This window comes from Vombatus ursinus, unplaced genomic scaffold (assembly GCF_900497805.2).
Source record: "Vombatus ursinus unplaced genomic scaffold, bare-nosed wombat genome assembly UNPS02014786.1, whole genome shotgun sequence".
NCBI lineage: Eukaryota > Metazoa > Chordata > Mammalia > Diprotodontia > Vombatidae > Vombatus > Vombatus ursinus.
The window spans coordinates 1664363-1686468 of NW_020954564.1; the positions used below are offsets into that span (position 1 = coordinate 1664363).

Consider the following 22106-nt stretch of genomic DNA (forward strand, 5'->3'; position numbering starts at 1 on the left):
TCATAGTATGACCCCATTCCAAAGGCTTTCAGAAAGTCAACTATAGGCCAAGTTGTCACTGGCATTTGTCAGATGTCAAACAGCCTAAACAACCCACACTATCAGCATCCCCTCATCTCATAAAATAACTCAAGTGAGATTTTGGTGGTAGATAGGACCCAAAGGCAAACCTATTATTACCTCTCCAAAAAACCAAATATCTTTCAGTGAAGACATTTCACTGCTGTCATCTCTTATTTAACTTGACTGCGGCTGGAGAAAATTGTAAAACCTCCCTCCCCCAGAATTTCTGCTCTAGCATGGTAAGTTAGCAATGCACCAAATGGCAGGGAGGAGGAGTGTAAAAGAACACCCAATACACAGAGTTGAGAAAAGCCAGCATAAAGCATTTTATTGCAATAATAAAACTTGAAACTCATATGTGGTGGAGGGAGAGTGGGTGGTGGCAGTTTCTCTTACCAAATCACTACACAGGACAGCAAAAAGGGGGGGGGTGGGAGAGAAGGAAGGTGGGAGTAGAAGGAGGGGTATCAGCAGTAGGGGAGCTGAGCATCAAAAACAGGAGATGTTGAAGCTGTGATGACCAGCATCAGTTTTGTTTTTTGTTTTTCTTTTTTTTTGTAGAGAACACGCAACGATTTCCTGTGACAATGACTGGGCTTTCATTGTGTTGAAAATTTCTACAAACAGCACCTTCAATTTAACAATCAATTCAAGTTCTTGGAATTTAGGTAGTTGTGGAGCTTTGATGGCTACTGGAGATTAAAAAAGTCCTCCAAATCCATTAGAAAACCACAAGATGGAAAAAAAAAAGTCAGGCATCAACAAAGTAGGTTTATATTGACCCGAGTTGTCCTGTAGATAAGACACCAAGTGGCGTGTCCAACACTGCATCGAAAATATCTGCTTTCAAAAGGCAGAAGTTAAGAGGGGGGAGGGGAAGGAGGGTTGGGTGGTTGAAGCAGCTTCTCCTTCCCCACCTTCATTTTGGACAGGGTGACTGATACGCTCCAAGGAAATCATTCAACATGGAGAATATGTCAGCCCTCAATAGCTCCTCAATCTGCTATGGCTTTACAGCAGCAGCAAAAAAAATTTTTTTTAATACATAATAGATAAATTTCATCCAAAAAAATAAAAGGGACAAAGATTTTCTCTGTCCAAATAATTCCTATTCTAAGGTTAACCCATCTGTGTGCTGTTAATGCTTGATCATACACTTAATCTTAAATCTATACCCAAAAGATTTCAATTTAAATCTAGACCCCAAAAACAAAAACAAAAAGATGAATGACTTGACAAGTTGAGGTTTACGGTGTATAGTTTAGAGACAACACATGTACAAGGAGGAAGAGTTGGAAGCAAAGCCAAGTGATAACACATTCAATCGGGGTATATGTCTATACAATGAATGTAGTGGAATATCAGGGAAAAGCTCCATACAAATTCATGTGCATTCTTCTTCTTGAAGCTGAGACTCTGGACTCCTCCATGTGTCCAATCTATTGGGAACAGAAAAGCCAGAGTCCTATCAATATAAAAAAGTCAATGGGAAGGTAACAAGGAGTAAGAAACAACCTAAAGTCCCTTCCTGAAAAATGAGTTGGGAAAGTTAGAGGAATCAACAACCACCTGGCCTGGCCAGCTATTTACTGGGAAGTCAGGCAACCCAATGGCTCTTAGGTGAAGTCACAGATGGATATCAGAAGTCAAGATATCATCTAAGTCTAACTCCTTTTTATATAAAAGCTCCTAAAAGAGGTCTCACAATCAGTTAATGGTATGGTAGGAATTAGAACTTAATCTTTTCATTCTCAGTCCACAGTTCTTTCCAACAAACTCAACAGCATAACATATATCTGCATAGCCTTTTAGGTTACAATGTTGTTTACTTTGCAAATTACAAAGTACTTTCTTCAAAACATCCCTGTACAATAATTGGTCAGCAGGACAAGTTTCTTAGTTTCTTCTCCCCATTTGATAGCTAAGGAAGCTGAAACTTAAAGGTGGCTAGTGATTTGCCATGGTTGGCCAGCTGGTGCCAGGATTCAGTCCTTGTCATGGTCATCTTCCCCAAAAAAGCATGTGACCCTCCTCTCCACCCCCCAAAGTAGCTCCTGCTAAAGGTAAAGACTTTCCATCACTCATGTCCCAACTCTCTAAGACCATATGAATATGAAGGAGGGATCAGATCAGGCAAAAATGTGGCAATACTCTGAGCTGGAAAGTTCCTTAGAGATCACCTACTTCAACCTCCCCATCTTAGGGATGAGGAAACTGAGGATCAAAGAAGAGAACTGATTTTCCCAAGATCACATGATAGTAAGTGGAATTTAATTTAAACTATCTACCAGATGAAAACAGTCCCTCCCCTTCAGTAAGCTCAGTCTAGAAAAAGCTAGATTCAAATACAATGCTCTTTCCATTACATCATTCTATAGACATATAGTAGTTCATGCTATTATAGAGAGAGGAGAGGGTATATAATATACTACAAGTTATCTAATGTGGCTCAAGAAGGGAAATTTCTTTTTGTTAAAGAATAAAAATTAAGTAGAAAATAAAAATAACAAATTACAATTAAAAACATAAGATTACAATTCCAAAAAAATTAAAGGTCATAATTTTATCCAGGGATGTTTTGCTGGATTAATTTTTTAAATCCAGTTTTGCTCAAGTCATTGACAAAAATCAGTTGCAAATTAGTTATATGAACTACAAGTTTTATAGGAACTAGAAGTATAGCTTTTAGGACTTCAGGGCCAAAGTTGACTTAATAAATTAGGGTAAAACCCTCACAATCTTGAAGTCAGGACAGGAAGATAAAAATGGACATTTTTTATGTCATTCTAGAAGATGGAAATTGTATACTTTTGTGTGCATATAAAAAGTTATCATTATTCTAGATGGGAAGTCTAACTTTAGGGGAGATACAATACAAAGAACAGCAGATTAGAGACTTTAGCCCCAATTCTGCCACAAACTGGCTGTATGACTTTTGAGTATGTCACTTAACCACACCATGCATTTTTGTGAAAGACAGAAAGGGAAAACATGGAAGGAGGGAGAAGAAAGAAGGTTAATATCTCCCAATCAAATACATTTCACTTACTCAAGAAACAGGGAGCTAGGGGAAAAAACCATTCCTGTCATTCCAATTTTATAAGTTCCACATCAAAGATGAGAGTAGCATTTGGCGGAATGATGCCTGGGTGACCAGTGGAACCATAAGCATAGTCTGGAGAGATGGTCATTTTTGCTCTCTGGCCCACACTCATCTATGGGGGAAAAAAAAAAGAACAAGCGTTATCATTGTGATCAATTGTTATGGGCCCCAGTTTTTTCCTCTATATAACAAAGAAGGCAATCTAACTGGCCTTGATGCTCCCTTATAATCCTAAAAATTCTAATATACAGTACCTTAATGTGGAAAGTCATGTTTAATGCTTGTTGAATGAATGAGGTCTATAAATGCCTCTAAGACAACTATTTATCTAAGAGAGACATCAGGACTTTCTGACCTCTAGTTTTCAATGACTAGATCTATGTGCTTTAGGAACCTTGTGAGCAAAAATCGGGGGCTAGACCTTCCAAATTCCAGTTTGAAGTTAAATTAAATCATGCTATAGATATTTTTAGGTGACCCGATGTCATCATTTCCTTGTTTTCAGGATATATAAGATTTTGTATCTTCCTAGGCTGTTCTTTCTGAATTGAAGGGAATATCGCCACAGAAAAGAGACTTTGTTACTACTTAAAAAGGTAACATTTAAATGTCAGATTTCCTAATGACTTGTGCGATATACAGTTACAAATACAGGGTTTTTGCTGTGTTCAAGACCCAATGTCACATTTCAGGGAATGAAAGGGCAAAGGCAGCAGATGCAAACTTGGAAAAAATAAACCTAGCCAGCAGAGCAAACAACAGAACTACCATTCAGTGACTGGCCTGTCCCTTGCTTGCTGGTTCAAATGATTTCTCACTTAGGCTACTTCTTCATGCTAAGCTGGTCTCTCGATTTTTCAGATGTGGCTTTCACCACCGGCATGAAGTTTCTTCTTCTTCCTCTAACCACAACCTTGCCTGCTCAGTTACTTGATTCATCTACTTTGAATGCAATTTTGTACACAGCTCCCCAGTGGCTAACTTGCCTACCTAATCTAGGTGGCATGGGCATTAACTGTAAAATTCCCACCCCACTCCCAGCACATTATCTCTATTTAAAGCCCTCTTACCAAATGTGAGGAAGAGCTAGACTGAAGCCTTATCTCCAAAACTTAGGTACTAGTTTGTAACAGAGTCCTCGATTTGGACAGAAGCTAAAATCTTACTCTTAATCAGGGAAGGAGTTAACAGGCATGTAATGTCAAAAGCGGTGAGGTTCCTATGAATCTTGCTTAAGTAGAGATCTGAAGCCATCTTTCCCACTTAGCCTTAAAAAGACACTGTGTAGAAGAGTTTTATAAAAATTATTAACTAGGATAGGTAAAGGAGAAGGAAATTGGAGTTGAAAGTGTGGCTTCACAATCATGATCAGTCTTGGTCCTTTTTCTTCCTCTATCCCTCCTTTTGGAAGTAGAATCATAAAGAATTTTAGAGTTGGAAGGGATTTCAGCAGCAATCTAGTCCAACCTAAATGCAAAAGGACTCCCACTATAACAAATCCAACAGGAAGTCTTTCAGCTTCTGCTTAAAGCCCTCCACTGAGGAGGAACCCACCCTTCCCATTCCACTTTTGGATAGCTCTAATTGTGAAGAAGCTTCTTCCCTGACACCAAGCCTAAATTTGTCTCTTGCAAGTTCAACCCAATAATCTTGGGTCTGGCCTTTCCTTGTAATTATTATAGACAATATTATAATTTTCCCCAAATTTTTGTGAGTTAGAATCCTGGTATCTCCCCTAGCACTATCACTTCAAGAGTTATCCCAAACTAAGGAACGAGCTTATAGTAGTAATGAAGTAGTATTTTACATACTACATACCCTATGACAGTAATGGTAGCACATAATGTGATTTCCTCACAACAACTCAGGAAGGTAATTAATACAACTATTATTCTCCCTTTAGAGCACAAATGGAAAGCTGAAACTGAAAGACGTCAAGTCACTTGTCCAGAGTCACATAATTGTGGGCCATGATTAGAACTCAGATCTTCTGCCTCCAGGTCTAGAGCCTGTTCTTGCTCTATCATACCATGATCTCTCCCCACGTCCATATTTTATTGGGAGTTGGGTGGGTAGAGTGCTGTGGCTGGAACCAGGACGACTTAATTTCAAATTCTGTCTCCAAGATTTATCTAGGCAAAAGTCATGTAACCTCTCCTAGTCTCATTTTCCTCATCTGTAAAGTAAGGGAGTTGGACATGATGTCCTCTCAAGTTCCATCCAGCTCTAAATCTATGCTCCTATGATTCGCTACGGACATAAGAGATGACTAGCAGTGAATCAGACCACAACAGAAAGGGAATGTCAGACCTTAGTTACTAAGGACGAACAAAGCTGTACGTGCACATAAGAGATGAGGACAATTTTATGGACTGCTTTGGAGGAAAAAAGCCATCAAGTGGTCAGCCTTGTGTGTGATGATAAATGCCTGTCCATGGTTAACTAGACCCAGTCTAATGTCAGGGCTATACTTGAAGCCTTTACAGAGTGGCAAAAATTTGCCAGAATTTTTATTCCACCGGCAGAATCCAGGTTCATCTCTCTGCCATGAGAAATTAAGAGATTTTGTGGAGCATGACTAAAGTCAAATGAATAATTAAAAGAATTAAGGAAGGAAAGCTTAAGAAGGGAAATTGTATAAGATTCTCCCTAGATAGGGTAGAAAAAATGTGAATAGTTTAAAGATTCTTGAAAGTTAAGCTCATTATACTTTGGTTCATCTATGATTTCACAGATGCAAATCACAATCCTTTTCCACCATTTCATCTAGCATGATTCTTGGCCAAGTATTCCTAAAAATTCTTCACACTGAGAATCTAGACCATTGTATTTTGAAATTAATTAGCAACATATTTTAGGAGAAATAGAGCTTTATGTATCTACTTGGAAAACAGAAATAAGATCCCCTAGTCTGTGAACTTTTGGCCCATAAAATGAAGTTAGACTAGATTAGCTCTGAAGTTTCTCCTAGCTCTTAAAATTTTGAGCCTCTGACCTCCTCTCTTCCTGGCTAAAGTTTCATTTCTTTGGGTAAGTAGATTTTAACTCTTTACTGAGTAAATATGAATACTACTGTCTTAGACCATAGGTTACTAAAGTCAGATTAGGAATGCACCAAGAAAGCAAACACAGAGATTTCTGAGACTCATCAAAAGATATATCCTAATTAAGACTGTGAGCTTGCTACTATCCAGTGGGGAGTCCCAATACTGACAGAGCACAGACACTATAGGAAGGGAAAAGACTGACCAATGCAAGTTTTAAAGGGAAAGGCTTTCCACTGTGATTATAGTCTTCAGAAGAGTTAAGACATTGCATGTTTAGGAATAGTATCAAGAATATAAACACACCTGGGCAACTCCTTCTTCCCAGCCTCGAATCACCTCTTGCTTGCCCATCACAAACTTGAAGGGCTTATTTCTGTCACGGGAGGAATCAAACTTTTTCCCATCTTCAAGCATCCCTAAAAAACAAGGCATTTATGTTATTTGGGAAATACTGACCAAGTAATACAAATCAAGTACAATGGATAGGTTACTGTTTATTTCGTTTAAATTCTATTTCTGGTCTTGTAGACTTGGGCAACACTTTCCCTCTACACCTAAGTTTTGTATGCAAAATGGGAATAGCAAAACATTATCTACTTTACAATATCTCTGCTTCGATAACCCCAGCTGCCTTCTCAACCTGGACCTTCTCCCACTGTTGAGTTCCTCCCACAATCTCCATTTAAAGGAAGGATTCAGGCCAGTCAATCTGCATTCCTCTCTCAGCCCTTCTTCTGACACTCCAGACATGCCCCTCTGGTACCACCCTCTACTTTTTCACTTTCCTTTTATGTACTGTCTTCCCCTATTAGAATGTAAGCTCCTTAAGAGCAGGGGACTGGCTTTCTTTGTGACTGGATCCCTAGCACAGTGTCTGGCTCGGAAGCACTTAATAAAAGCTTGATGACTTGACTTGTTTTATCACAGTCCTGAATTTAGAAGAATGAAAGTTTATTAGAGGACCTTCCCCAGTATATCTCAGATTCTTCCCTGTGTTAATATCATTGTGCCCCATCCTTCAACACAAGAAAATATAAAGTAAAGAGGAGGGACTATCCATTCATTACTATATCTAATAACTACCGTCTCCTCACTATTTACTTGGTCAGAAACCTGATGATCTAAGTTTTAAGGAAATGGTAAAAATGCCTCTTCTGAAGTGACACCTAAGCCAGGAGAACAGTTAGGATTCTCTAGCTGTATGCATTTACTACTCAGGAGACTTTTTACTACTACAGAGATTACTAAACAAGCAATCCTTCCAACTTCCTTTATCATACAAGGTTATTTCTTCACACAACAATGAAGAAAAGCCCATTCAGCACTGAGGGATAACGCAAAGCAAAATATAACCTAGACTTTCACCAACAGTGCATTATTAAATATAACAAAGCAGCCTTTCCCAGGTCAAAATTCTTTAACCTGTGACTACTTCTTTAAATTTCCAGGAACTTTTTTTGGGAAAAATAGGAATTAGCCCTGGGCCTATTCCAGAGAAATAACAAAACTTGTTTGGTGCCCTACTTCTCTTACTCATCTTATTCAGTGTGGCAAATTAACTTTTCTTGAAGATAGAAAAAATTACAAATTACCTTTTCTTGAAGACAGAAAAAATTAAGTGATAAACTCAGCTAGGGAGCATCTTGTAATAGAAAAAACACTAGACTTGGAGTCAGAAAACCTGAGCTCAAATCCACTGGGATCCATGACCAACTGAAAGACCTTCTCTAGGTCTCTTATCTTCAGCTGTAAAATGAGGGAATTCACCTTGATATCTCAGTCGTTAATAACTGTGAAACACTATGCAAAGGATCCCAATAACAACTGGGATCCTCTCCCCTAAGATGCCCAGGAACTTTGAAGTTCCTTGGCAATTATCACAAAGTATAATTGCCATAAAGAAACAGAATTTGATTTCCAATTAGAGAGAACTCTGAGAAAGGAAATTCAAGAACAACAGAGCTCAGAAGAAACTCAAGCAAAAGAAAAAAAGCAAAACTTGCAACTTCTGGTATTAAAGGAAATCAACTCCTCCAGCATCTGGTGCTAGCTAATGGTCAGAGCAAACACCAGATTACTGAAAAAAATTCCCACCCTCAAAGAGATCATTAAAAAGGTGGCCAATGAGTCCTTCCCTACTCCAATTATCTTTGAATTATTAACAGTATCATACCACTAATTTCTTTCAGGAAAAAAACCACCATGGTTCTCAGATGACAGTATTTCTGAGAATACTAAAGCAGATGCTAATGTGCCTGTTAAAAGTCATATCCTGTAATCAGGTACCCAGAATGATGTGAAACTACCACAAAGTGTGTGTTGAGATGAAGGAAAAATACTACCATTACCACCACCACCATCTACCACTACCACAGAGACTACTCTCATGCAGTTACTTCTAAAGAAAGGTGTAGGGGGGAAAAAGTGTTAAAATCAATCTAGTGCTTTATCACAGTAGCCAGAAAGTCTGGACCTTAACAAAATAGGAAGTGGGGGAAGGGTTAGAGATGAGAATATGGTTGATTCTGCTAATGGAGTATCAGGAGTAATGGAAGGAAAAGATAAACAGCAGCATCCCACAGGGAGTTCTGATCACTAAAGCCTGAGGCATGAGCAAATGTACAAATAATGGAAGAACAGAAAAGAAAAAAAGTAAGTTCACCCAAAGTAAATTCATAGCCACTGACTTATAACTCAAAAACTGAATTAAATTAGCACATGAAGTCCCAAGGGTATCCCATCTATTTATCAAGATTCACTATCACTTTTAGATAAAGAAACAAATAAAAGAACCCAGACACCTAAGAATAGGGCATAGTATCAGATATCCAGTCCTCTTGCAAACAATGGATACAGTCACCTATCAAAGGCACCATTAATGGTTCCCAGAGCTGTACACCAAGAATGGGACTTGACACTCCTTGCCTTTTCATTCATTTCTTTGTCAACAGAACCCAAATTAGTTGGACATTCTTGTGGAGTATGATTTAGGAAGTTTTGCCTGAATTCTTTGGGTTGAACCCAGGTAAATAAATGGTTATATACCTAATATTTTAAAAGGTATCAAATAGAGGTCTAATTCACAAATGAGGTCCAAGAACATGAATAAAAATACATTATTAGTTCAGTTTTATACTAAAGCAAACTATTCTACCCATGATGCAAATCTATCACAACTAGAACCTGAATATAAATCTTAAGACAGTACTCACAAAGTAAAATACCCAGTCCTGCAAGGTGTTACAAGGAAAACAGAAGTGATGTGTCTTGTTCTTGAGTCTTACAACCTGAGACATGACAGAACTCAAATGGAAATATCAGAGTAAGTAACATATCTTATAACCAATTAAAGCTTAATGAAATATACTGAAAGTGCTGTTTAAGAGATATAAGGAAAGGGGTTGGACAAGATCATCTTTTAAGGTCCCTTCCAGGCAACACTTAGTGTATGATTCAAGATTCTAAAATTTTACATCCTAAGGTCACTAGAACTGAGTATCTAAACTTTGGTAATTTCCGAGTTTATTAATTTATTTAGCAGATATTTATTGAGAATCTTCCCTGAAATGAGCAACATACACTTGAAGTTGTAGGGGAATTCAAAAAGTATATCCCTTACCTTAAAGACAAGAAAGAAACATTCAAAGTTGTAGCTCAAGAATTAAGTAGTAAGGGAGTAGAACCAAGATGGCAGAGTAAAGGCAAAGACTCATCTGAGTTCTTCCACATTCCCCACCAAACAATCTTAAAATAACACCTCAAAACTAATTCTGGAGCAGCAGAACCAACAGAAGGAGAGGGTGAAACAATTTTCTAGCTCAAGACAACTTAGAAGGTCAAAAGGAAAGGTCTCACTGTGTTGAGTATGTAGTAGAGTCCAGCACAAATTATGCCCCAGCAAGCCAGCAACAGGCCTTGGGGACGCCTGAAACCACAGCTTCCTGGAGCTCTGGGCCCACAGATGGTATGGGGATTGGACAACTGGTCAGGAGACTACAAGGGACCCTTTGCTGGCTCTGGGTTCAGGACTCTGTAGCACTGCCTATACACAGCTCTGGATTGGAGTCCTAGCACTAGAGAATGCAGGGGAGCAGGGACCCTGGTCACAGTTCTAGGGCAGAAAAAAGTGTTTGTGGTCTCTCACAGGTCAGGGAGAACAGTGACCACACCTCTCCTTAGATCATACCACCCTGGAAGAACTGAAAACTTACAGAATTAGCTCAGAAAACAGCAAAAACATGAAGCTTGGGACAATGCCCCTCCACCCCAGGAGCAGAGCCCAACTTTAATATACAGTTAAAGGTCAAAAAATAGGCTGGAAAAATGAGCCAAAAAAAAAAAAGAATCTGACCAGAGAAAGTTACTTTGGTGACAGGGAAGATCAAAACACAAACTCAGAAGGCAAAGTCAAAAGCTACATGCAAAGCCAAAGAAAAATATGAATTGGTCTCAGTCTCCCCTCCCCCACTTACTGGAAGAGCTCAAAGAGATTTTAAAATTCAAGTAAGTCGAGGAAAAATTAGGAAAAAAAATGAGAGTGATGCAAGATAAAAAACATCAACACCTTGGTAAAGGAGGCACCAAAAAAAAACTGAGGAAAATAACACCTTAAAAAACAGAATTGAATAGGTCAAAAAGAGGCACAAAAATCCACTGAACAGTTCCTTAAAAAGTAGAATTGGCCAAATGGAAAAAAAATATACATAAATTCAAAGAAGAAAGGAACTAAACTGTAAAAAGTAGAATTGGTCAAAATGAAAAGGGGGTACAAAAACTCAATGGAGAAAATAATTTCTTAAAAATTAGAACTGGGTAAGTGGAAGTGAATGACTCCATGAGACATCAAGAAACAATAAAACCAAATCAAAAGAATGAAAAGAAAAGAAAAATGAAGTATCTCATTGGAAAAACAACTGACCTGGAAGGCAGAGGGAGGATAATTAAAGAATTATTGGTCTACCTGAAAGCCATGATCAAGAATTAATGACAAAATTTCACACGGTGGTATGAAAATGCAAAATGAGTCTCTACATTCATAAGAGAAAGATCAGTGGATGACAATGGTTAAGGAGGTTCTTGTGAGGGGAAAAGAAACTAAGCTAACTCTAAAATAAAAGGAAGGATTTAGATAGGTATAAAGAGGAAGGAGGTATTTCATGCATATAAAGGAGACTATTTAATCCACTGTTAATAGACAAGTCTAGCTGGAATGAGAAATTTACAAGGAGAAAAGGTTTAGAAAGTGTGCAAGACCAGGTATTTGATTCATCAAATAGCAGCAAATCTTTTTTTTTTTTTTTACAGAATTCTGCAAATCCTTAAGTCCTCAGTAGATTCCAAATATTTGTTGATTGAAATGGAAGGAAATATAATAGGGACTTCCAGCAATTGTTATCAAGCTACAAGTCAGGATTCCTTGTTCTAGAGTGCCTCTTAATAGACTAACCAGATGTAAGTTAATTCCATATATCATTACAGAAACCATATATATGCTACAAAGGGGAACAGCAAATGGAGCATTTATCAGTCACTGATCTGACACCAATAACCACTACAAGGGAAATTTTACCTGTTCTTTGCTGAAACCACAGCAAGAAAATTCATTACATTTGCTAATTTTGTGCTTGTAAAAAGACAACATAGAATCTTACAGTTTAAAGAACCCCCAGGTCATTTACTCCAATGCCTACCTAAAACATGAATACTGTTTATATTTCCAAGTCATCATCCCTGGCTAATCTTTCTCCTTGAGGAGAAAGTAATCCTTAACTCTCTCTTTTTGAAGACCTTCAGTGACTCATTACTTACTTGTATAATTTTAACTACTGAAGACATTGATCACTCCTTCAATCATTGATTTGTGGCAGTTGAATGCTTTCCATCCTGGACACCATATTCTGGACATGTGAATATTCTTCATAAAATATGGCACCCAAACACGATTTTCTAGCTGTAGCTATACAAGTGCAGAATATTAATTATATGCCTTACTGCTCTACACATTTTAAGTTTCTCTTTTTGGGTACATTATAAGTAACCTGACATCAAGAACTACTCCTTCATACTTCCATATCTCTTCACAGAGATCTTAGCAAAATCTTCAATATTTTGTAGATACTAAGTAAATACATTTTGTTGGATTTTATGAAAAGAACTTCATTTTTAAAAAACTGGTTGAGCATCACCATCTTCCCTTATGTGGTTAGTGGAATTCTTGGAATGGTGACGTTCACTCCTGTAAACACATAACCTAATGCTCAACGTAGAACTTCTATTTCAAAATCACAGAAAACTAAAGAAAAAAATGGGATTTTAGACCAAAAGTGGAAAGCAGTCTTGGGAAAGAACAAAGGTCACAAACAGCACTGTTAAAAAGAAGCCCAAAGTTCTGTACTACCACTAAGCAGCTGATAGAAACCTGTTATTGTTCCCTTCCAACTTTGGTTCAGCTGTTCTTTAGGGTGTCTACTGGTAGGGAAGACATTTTACTCATGCCCCTGGGGAATGAAGGGAAAGAGACTGGATATCTTTCTAAAATTGTAACCCCTCTCTTCCCTATCACTTAGGGTATCATGAAATACTGGGAAAGAGAAGAAACCAAAAGGAAGTGAACTAATTAAGCCAGGATTTCACTTGAGGAAATGATTACATAGTGTTAGTGTTGCTCTGTTCAAACTGTACAGAGAAAAGATCTGTTCTGTAGAAAGAACTAAGAAAAAAAAAGTGTTACTTAGAAAAATAGTTTTCACTGGTATCATTAAATTTCATTTTCATCCCAGTACATGGAGAAATTTCCTCAAATTCCAACATAATCTCATTCATTTAAAAATGGATGTCTTTTGTTTTTCTATCACAATAAATTCTAGATATACTTTCCCTATATAGCAAGCGATCATCTCTGGTAAAAATTTTTTTTAAAGAAAAGCCTGCTTGCTTTTAAGACGAAAAGATCATGTATGCTTATGCGTGCGCACACACACGTACACACACACCCACCCCACAAAAGAAAATTGGTTAATAATTTCCATGTAATTGCTGCAGTACTTATTAAATTAAAAAAATGAGATGATTCATGACATGGGCTCAGTTGCTGATTTATCTTTTCACCAAACTGTCCATGTAAACTGAAAGTGAGGTAACTTTCTTCAGAGACCAAAACATGAAAACACCCCAAACATACCTACAACATGCTTTAAGTTATTTTGAATTAAGTGAGAGAAATGATTTCTGCATTTAAATGAGTTCTTCTTTTACTTAAAACTGAAATGGCTATACTAAAACCTATGGAGAGATTTCGTAGTAAAAATTACCCTATCAAAATAAGGGAAAGGTTTTGGAGGTACTTGTAAATAGTTATAAAACAGCTGTCTACACTGTCGATTTCTATCAGATTATCTGCTTTATATAAAATACCTTTCTTTCTATGTGGCTTCTAGGTGATGATTTATGATTTACACCTTCCCTTTAAATCCTAGGCATTTGTAGCTTTATTGGTCTCTTAAAGTATCCCTCTTTGACTAAACATTAAAGGATTGTAATACTTAAAAGTACGATAATCCAAGCACTATTGCTTTCTCAAAGTAGAGATAGCTTCCACCATATTTTCTTATGTTTGCCTCAGAAGGCAGCATGATGTAGTTGGTAGAAATAACAATACATTTAGATTCAGAGGACCCAGGCTCAAATTCTGGCTCTGTCACTCATTAGATACATGACCCTCAACAAATCACAACGTTTCTGGGCTTGGGTTTCCCTTATTTGTAAAACGAAGGCATTGGCATAAATCTGCAAACTTTTTTACAGCTCTAAAATTAGGATCCCTTGAAATCTTCCTGAATTCAAATCTGGCCTCAAACACTTACTAGCTGTGTGACCCTAGGCACGTCACTTAACCCTGTTTGCTTCAGTTTCCTCATGTGTAAAATGAGCTGGAGAAGGAAATGGCAAACCACTCCAGTATCTTTGCCAAGGAACCCCTAAACTGGCCCATGAAGCATCAAACATGACTGAATAACAAAAGTGCTAAAAATGTAAATTATTATTCATATTAAAAATACAGTTACATAACTTTTGGTGTCTTAACTCCATTAACACAATTCCCCTTCTGAAAAAGATTAGTATCTGCATACTGTACTGCTAACTGGGAAAAAAACCCTGCATATTTACAGGAAGCATTTGGAAAAAGACAACCGTGTCCTTAGCTTAAAGATCTCAGAGATCCGATAGCAAACATTATCTCAACAGCATCTGGCTCTACTTCTAGGACTGCAGACAGTATATACTTGCCAGGTCTTTGCCACAGTTGGCAGTCTATACCAGAGGCCTATGATAGAACACGCAAGTTTGCCTAAAGCTCTCAGGCACAGCACACCACCCCTAATTACTAGTACTAGAGAAGTAGGATGATCTAAAACATTTGCCCTCTGAATGAACCATTCTCCAATTTCTCAAACATTAAAATCATTCCTCAACTTGAAAAACACACATACAAGCCAAATATAAGGAGGTGGCTCTGAAAAATGAACTGGAAGACAAACATCATATCTCTGCTAAGACCGTTTATTTTGAGAGGTATGCATAGTGAATAGGTCACCTACTGCAACAGAGATGCTCTAAGCCCCTAATTTATAATAGTTTCTGTAGGTATTGAAACAAGATAACATATGACAGCCCCTTAAGGGACAGATATTCTTAATGCAAGATATTACCAATCTACTTTGTATCTTTAGAAAAAGCATCTAGACTTGCAGTGGATATCTGAATCCAAGACTTGTGCTTTTAAACTATAGCTAAATTTCAATTATTTTAGGAGTTCTTTCCAATATCTAAGCTCTTTACTGCTTCTCCCTGCTTATATCTTTGGTTTACTTTGTGGCTTAAAGGTACCCTCACCAGGAACTAAACAAAGGAAGAAGAAAAAAAGGTCAACAGTCAATTTTGCCACAATGTTCTGGTGTGTCCCTCCCTCCCCCGCCACATAACATCTTAATCCTATCCCAATGTGGCATGGAAGAGACTCAGGATTTTTTTTTCCGAGGCAGTTGGGGTTAAGTGACTTGCCCAAAGTCACACAGCTAGTAAGTATTATGTGTCTGAGGCCGCATTTGAACTCAGCTCCTCCTGACTGCAGGGCCAGTGCTCTATTCACTGCACCACCTAGCTGCCCCTGAGACCCAGGATTCTTGAAGGCTAAACCGGTAGATCACAATCTCTTGACTGTCACATGTATCACCTGGATGCCGGTCATCCAACAACCAGCTTAGCTAAATTTGCATAGGCTCATCAACAGGTTTGCTACATTGCACAGAATTTTTCAGCCCAGTGACACTTGTGAAGACCACTTATGATGGTAGAAGGGGATTATCCATACTGATGAAGTATGGATATAGCCACATAGAAGCATTTCAGTAGTTGCTCTGGTAAAAGTTTAGGCAGGAGAAAATTGCAGATGATGGCCAAAAGATAAGATTTTTTAAAAAAACCTTACCTATGATAATCCTATCTATTTCTATGGAAAATGAAAGAGAACTTTCCCCAAAAGAGTCACCTCTTCAAGGTGTGCACCACAAATTAACAAAGTACATTTTAAAGGTATGTTATTTAACATTTAACATCATTTTCCATTCCAGACAAATGTCTGCCTTGACACACAAAGGAATATAGCAAGTTAGCCATACATTATTTCATTCTGTTAGATGCACAGAAAATAGAAATGTTTTGTATGATCATAACCAATATATATTTCAATGGGTAAACAAGTTTAATAATCTCCTTATGATAATATCAAAGCCAAAACAGAATTACCTTACATAACTTTTTCAAGTCTAGACCTATGATTTTATCTCTGAAGGGAACTCCTATTGTGATAATGTTGCAGACTGACAACTGCTCTGCAATTTATGTTCTTAAGAGAGTTGCTGGGGACACTGAGACTTAACTTGTTCATGATTATACAACCAGTGTAATTGCAAGTATAAACTCAATATAATATAATAATAATATAAACCCAGTATAAACTCAAGTCTCAGTGTTTCCAGGACTAGACTTCTATCCATTTTGCCACAGTGATTCTCTCCCTCACAGACAAGGTAAGACTGGTTTCTTACCCAGATTAAACAACCAGGTTGGTATGGTAAAGTATCTACCTCCAAATCATGAAAAGCCAGGTTGGTATGGAAACCACTAAAAAATTCACTTCATTCCAATATAAGAACAATGCTACAACCTACTGAGCTCCTGAATAAAACAAATCTTCTAAACTCAGGAAATTTTAACCTGGCATCAGCGAACATGCTTTTCAAAAAACATTTTCTTTTGTAATCCTGTGTATTTTACGAATTTAAAAACATTCTGAGAATGGGTCCATAGGCTTCACTAGACTGACATAAAAAAAAGTTAAGAACCTCTGCTCTAACAAAACTCATTATCTTCTCGTTGGAAGTAATTAAAATATCAGCTAGAAACCTGCTACCTCATGGAAGAAAGATATAGAAGACTAGTTATAGTAACACTGTGATTCAAGAATGCAACTGGCAAAATAGTACTACGATATATGCCTCAGTTGGTGTTCAGTAGACAAGATCTAATAAAACTTCGAGAGCCAAATGAATACCTGAGACTTTGGGGTACAGAAGTTAGAGAACCCCCTACCCCTTGAACTTTAGGTATAACAAAGATGATTCCAAAATACTGGACTGGGTGCAAGAGCTGTCTGGGCACTAACAAGTATCGTCACAGAGTTCATAGACTAGTGACCATCCATTTTGCCACCCCCGCAACCATCCCCAAAGCCAATATAGCATCAATATCTGGCAACACTTTATGTGGATTTATTAACTAGATTCTAGCTTCAATTCTGGTACTGTCACTCTGGTCAAGTCACAACTTCTGTTAGAGGGGGAAAAAAAATCAGGAAACCTGGATTCTGATTCCAGTTGGAAAAGTAACTCACTGTATGGGTCCATCACCTCACCTCTAGGGGCCTTAAAGACTTCACCAATTATGTTAAATGCTTGTGCTTGGATTTGAAGGAGAACAGGGAACAGAAAAACAAAGAAAGGTTGTATATGTGAAAGACAGGGGAAAAAAAGACAGTTGCATTTTCATGGAATGACAGTGTTACTAACAATTACCTCATATTCCACCTAATGCCATTAAGGGCATAGATTATCTAACCTAGACCACAAAGGAGGGGCAGCTAGGTGTTGAAGTAGACAGAGCACTGGCCCTGGAGTCAGGAGAACCTGAGTTCAAATGCAGCCTCAGACACTTACTACCTGTGTGACCCTGGGCAAGTCACTTAACCCCATTGCCAAGGGGAAAAAAAAAGCCAAAGGATCATAGATCTAGAGCTGAAAGGGATCTCAGTGGCCCATCTAATCACATTCCCTTCTACAGATGAAGAAACTGAGGCCCAAGGAAGTTAAGTGACTTGCCCAAGGTCCCAAAGGCAGTAAGCATCCCAGGAAGGAATTGAATTACACCCATCTTTTGAATTCATAGCCAGGACTCTTCATGAAGTTCCCATCAACCCTATATTGCTTTCATAATGGCAGACTAGTTTTTGCGAACAAAAAGCACAATATGTCAGAACATGTTCAACCACAAGGATTAGAGACTCTTCTAATAATGCAGATGGGGAGATAACCTATTTAGGGCTCAAGGCACTTAGTATGTTATAGTTCCACCTTCTTCTAAACAAAACTGTAAATGCCTGTTCAGTCAGTAAGCATTTATTAAGTATTTACTATGTGCCTGGCACTGTGCTATTCTGGGATGCTACAATGTGCTTGGTAGAGAAGTGGTTTTAACTCCCTAAGGGTACTTCAAAAAGAGGCTGAAGCAGCTTGAAACTATATTCAACATTTCACCCATTCTGTATTTTCTTTGAGGGGCATGTAGATTCCCTGCCAGACATTATGTACAAGAACTTCATAGAGATTTCTTGTTCCAAGAAGGTTGTAAGAACATTTATAATCTCTATATCCCACCACAATTTCTGTACCACCAATGAATAACACAAAACTTTCACATCAGACAGTAGTTTCCCCTACACCACCCTTCCCCCCCATCCTCAAGCTTAAAAAGACACAGGTCTTAAACAGGTTATTCCTGTGAGGCTGGTGGTAAATAACCATTGGAACAATGCCTGTTGAGAAAGTAAGAACAACCTATTCTACTGTGCATAAGGCAGAGAAGGCTTATGACTGCTGTGTTTTTGTACAGCTTATCAAAAATGGAATAAAAAGAAAGTTTTTGTATTAGTATACATACACACACATCAGGGTCTTACTGCTGGAGCAGTTTTGGTTTTTGTTCTGTGGATGTGGGGGTGAGTACAACCTAGGAGGAAAATACAGCTTCAAAGAAAAGACGCAGTAGGGATCTGATGGTATTCTAAGTCCTACAGCAATCTGTTCTCTTATGAAAGTACTACATGTATGCAGTGCCATTTCAAATAGGGCACTTAGTGAAATTTAGTTATACACATGTATGCTTCCTGTTACCCTGACATCACAAACAGCTTCCACTATATTCCTTACATCAATATTGACCTATATGTCTAATAGATAGGATTTGGGACACAAGTCAATGGGTAAAAAAATGGCTGGCATTATTTGACAGTGTGTTGCAGTGGAAAGACTACTGAACTGAAATCAGGAGATCTAAGTTCTGGTCATTATTTTGCAACCAATTTTCTATATATTCTTAAGTAAAACACTTAACCTCTCTAGGACCCACTTTTCTCATAAAAAAAAAAGTTTGGCAAATGAGCTCTAATAGTCCTTTCACTCCTCAAATCTGGCGATTCTGCAATGGTTTCTTAGATGAAAAATTTTAATTTAGCACCATGTATAGGACCAGTAAAAGTCTGGAACACAAAGTACAAAATTTCCCTCATTGAGAATTTTTAAATAGTTTCCTTTCAGATATTCTTGTTAGGTTCTAGTTTTTTTTTTTCTTCCTCTAAAGCCCACTTCCAGGTAAAGAAAAACAGAAAAGGGAAACATTTTTTCATTCTTGTACCACAAGTCATTCCTTCCCTGCCCCCAAACAAATGGATCTACTCAAAATCCTGGACAGGAGGTGGAAGAGCTTCCTCTATAAGAATTACTGTTATTGCCAACTATTTCCTGATAAGATGAGGGAGGATGCCCAATTATTCATATCTAAGTGACTGTAGCTACACCCATCCTGCTCTCCCTCTCAATCTGAGGAACTGAAATAATATTAGTATTCTCTTTCTGCTTCAAAAAATCAAACAGGAGCAAAGTAGTAAGATTTTCCCACCAACCAGTTTAACTGCTGCATAATGGTGAAATCACTGTAGTATGATCATCAATGTTTTAAAAGTCACATAATGCAAATTATTTGGGTATAAGTGACTTGAATACTAGCTGATGAATTTCAGTTAGTGCAGATGGAAGCAACAGTATAGGGAAGAGGGAGAGACCATTCCACCAGGATTCAATCAAGTGAGATCAGATAGACAATTAGAGTGATCTTCTGATCTGACAGATGAAGTCTCCACCTACAGGGGCTGAGTGCCAAGTGGCTGTAGTTCAAACTCAATGGTACAGTAAAATTTCTATTTGGAAACAGCATAACAGAGAAACAAGGAGAAAGAGCAAATCCCATTTCACTTCCTCTGGAGGAAGCTAATCCATGACTAAAGAGGCTTGGTTGGGAAAACACTTTAAGGGCCCCAAGGAAACAGACCCACCCAGTGCCGGAAAAGAACTTGGAAAGAGGCAGTTTGAGGCCCACTGATTTGAGAGAACACTCCCCACCATCCTTATTTCTTCTGAAAGGAAGAATGAGGGGGAGGGGGGAAAGAGCAGTTACCAGTTACTGAGGAACGGAAGGTAGCAAGGAAAGGAGAGTTGCAAAACAATTTACAAAATGGTCATTTTGCTATTTTTGAGACAACATAAAGCATTCTGAATCCCCATAGAGAATACAGTACCTCTCTATTAAAATTTCCCCATTAAAGTTTTATTCTTTGCTGGGAAACCTTGGAATTCAATGGAGACTAAATGAGCTCTCCAGAGAATAATGTGGCAACACAGAAAGATACAACCAGGCATTAAGACCTGGAGCTTGATTGGTGTAAAGGACACACCACTGACCCATTTAGACTGTACACCACATTTTATGATAGGAAGAGCCAAACCAGGCCAGGATCACCATATATGGGTCAGCACCATGGATGGAAAGCTAGCAGCGTTTGCAATGGGACAGAGGACTTAATTTTTTCCCCAAAGTACTACCCAGTAAGAATCTGAAGCCTTTCAGATATACAAATGTTAATATTTAACGGGTGGGTGGGCGGTGGTAGTGACAGAAAGCACTTCCCCCTCCTGCCTCATTCCCTTCTGGGGGCCATGTACAGGTGGAGACTAGATATAAGGAAATATGTGGAGAAGAAAAAAAAAAAATCAAACAGATCTCGACCTGCAAGGAGTCAGAGACGGATGCCAGAATCCCCTCAGCACTCCAAACTCCAGGGGCCCCCAATCCACCAAACCCCAGACACCCCCAACCCCTAAATCTCGTCCACAAAGCTCCATTCCACCCCCACACACATACCTCCTTCCCCCGCCCCTCCCACGGCGCCCCAGCAAAGGCCCATTCATCCACCGGCTGCCCCAGGGCCCCACTCCGCCCCCAGACCCCCCCCCCCCCCCCCCCGCCCCAACCCCCCCCCCCGGGGCCCCCCCCCCCCCGGCGGGCTCCTCCCAGGCTCCCCTCATAAAGCCCCCTTCGCCCACCCCAGGCCCTCACCCACCTCCAGAGCTCTCCCTCCCCCGCAGGGCGCCGGGGCGGGGGCCCGCACTCACCCGTGTAGTGCACCACGCAGGTCTGGCCGCGCTTGGGGAAGGTGCGCCCTGAGGAGACAGAGGGGACAGACACGGTGAGCGAGGGGCAGGCGGCGGGGGGAGGGGACCGGCTCCGGCCCGGCTACTCACCGTCTCCGGGGGAGATGGTCTCCACCTGCACTCCCATCCCGGCCGGCCTTGAGCGGGTCGGGGGTCGCTGCTCCGCGAGGCGCGGGCACGAGGCGAGGCGAGGCGAGGAGGGAGCCGGGCGGGTCTAACGGCGGACGCGGCCCCACGAACTGCTCCCGGCGGGCAGAGGGACAGACTGGCTCGCGCACCGGCCCAGGCGGCTTTTCACCACTACCCCCCCTTGCCCCGCGCTGCACCCGCCTCGGCTCACCAGCGCGCATGCGCGCCCCCGCCCTGCACGCCGCCACGCCGCCGCACCCTTCCACCCGCTTCCCCTCCCTCCCCCTCCGCCCAGAACGCCCTCCCACGATCTGGGGTAGGGTGGGAGGAACTGTTGGAGGGAGAAAGCTACGGCGCGAGTGCGCACTCTCAGACCACTGAAGGACACACGCAGACACCGGCGCGCGCACGTATGTACGCCGAGTTCTCTGGCTCCAGCAGTCCCTATAGCGCGCCGCGCCCCGCTGCGGCGACGGAGGGAAATGACCTATTTGTGACACATGTTCCCCTACTCTTGACTTTCTCCCATGGGGGCCGCCATCTTGGATCTCCTCTTAACTTGCAAGTCTTTTGCTCAGTTAGATGTACTGCTATGTCTTTTTTCATCAGGATGGGATAATTATTTTTTATAACCTCTAAATTACTTTAAGCCTGTTTTTTTTTTAAACTTTCCAAGTCATTCTCAAATTTACTCATAATACTAATAATTATTATTAGTTAAGTATCGCAGATCTAAAAGTGCATTTCACTGTATAAGTGCATCATCTCGCTAAGGCACACTTTACAGAATCCCAGTGTCATGAGGGACCCTCAATCATCTAATCTTATCAGGATCTGAACTGAACCTCCCACTACAACATGCCTAACGAGTGGTCATCTAGTCAT

The 22106-nt window shown here is 39.7% G+C and overlaps 1 protein-coding gene across 1 annotated transcript; it reads right to left on the reverse strand.

Annotated features, from left to right (window-relative positions):
• Window positions 1-365: 365 nt before the first annotated feature.
• On the reverse strand, window positions 366-21291 carry LOC114047072 (peptidyl-prolyl cis-trans isomerase FKBP1A). The gene is made up of 5 exons (XM_027867774.1): window positions 21183-21291; window positions 21054-21101; window positions 6517-6629; window positions 3113-3278; window positions 366-1502 (listed from the first exon to the last, which is right to left on the reverse strand). Exons 1-4 carry the CDS (start codon window positions 21217-21219, stop codon window positions 3150-3152), a joined length of 327 nt encoding a protein of 108 aa, XP_027723575.1. The 5' UTR covers window positions 21220-21291; the 3' UTR covers window positions 366-1502; window positions 3113-3149.
• Between the last annotated feature and the right edge of the window lie 815 nt (window positions 21292-22106).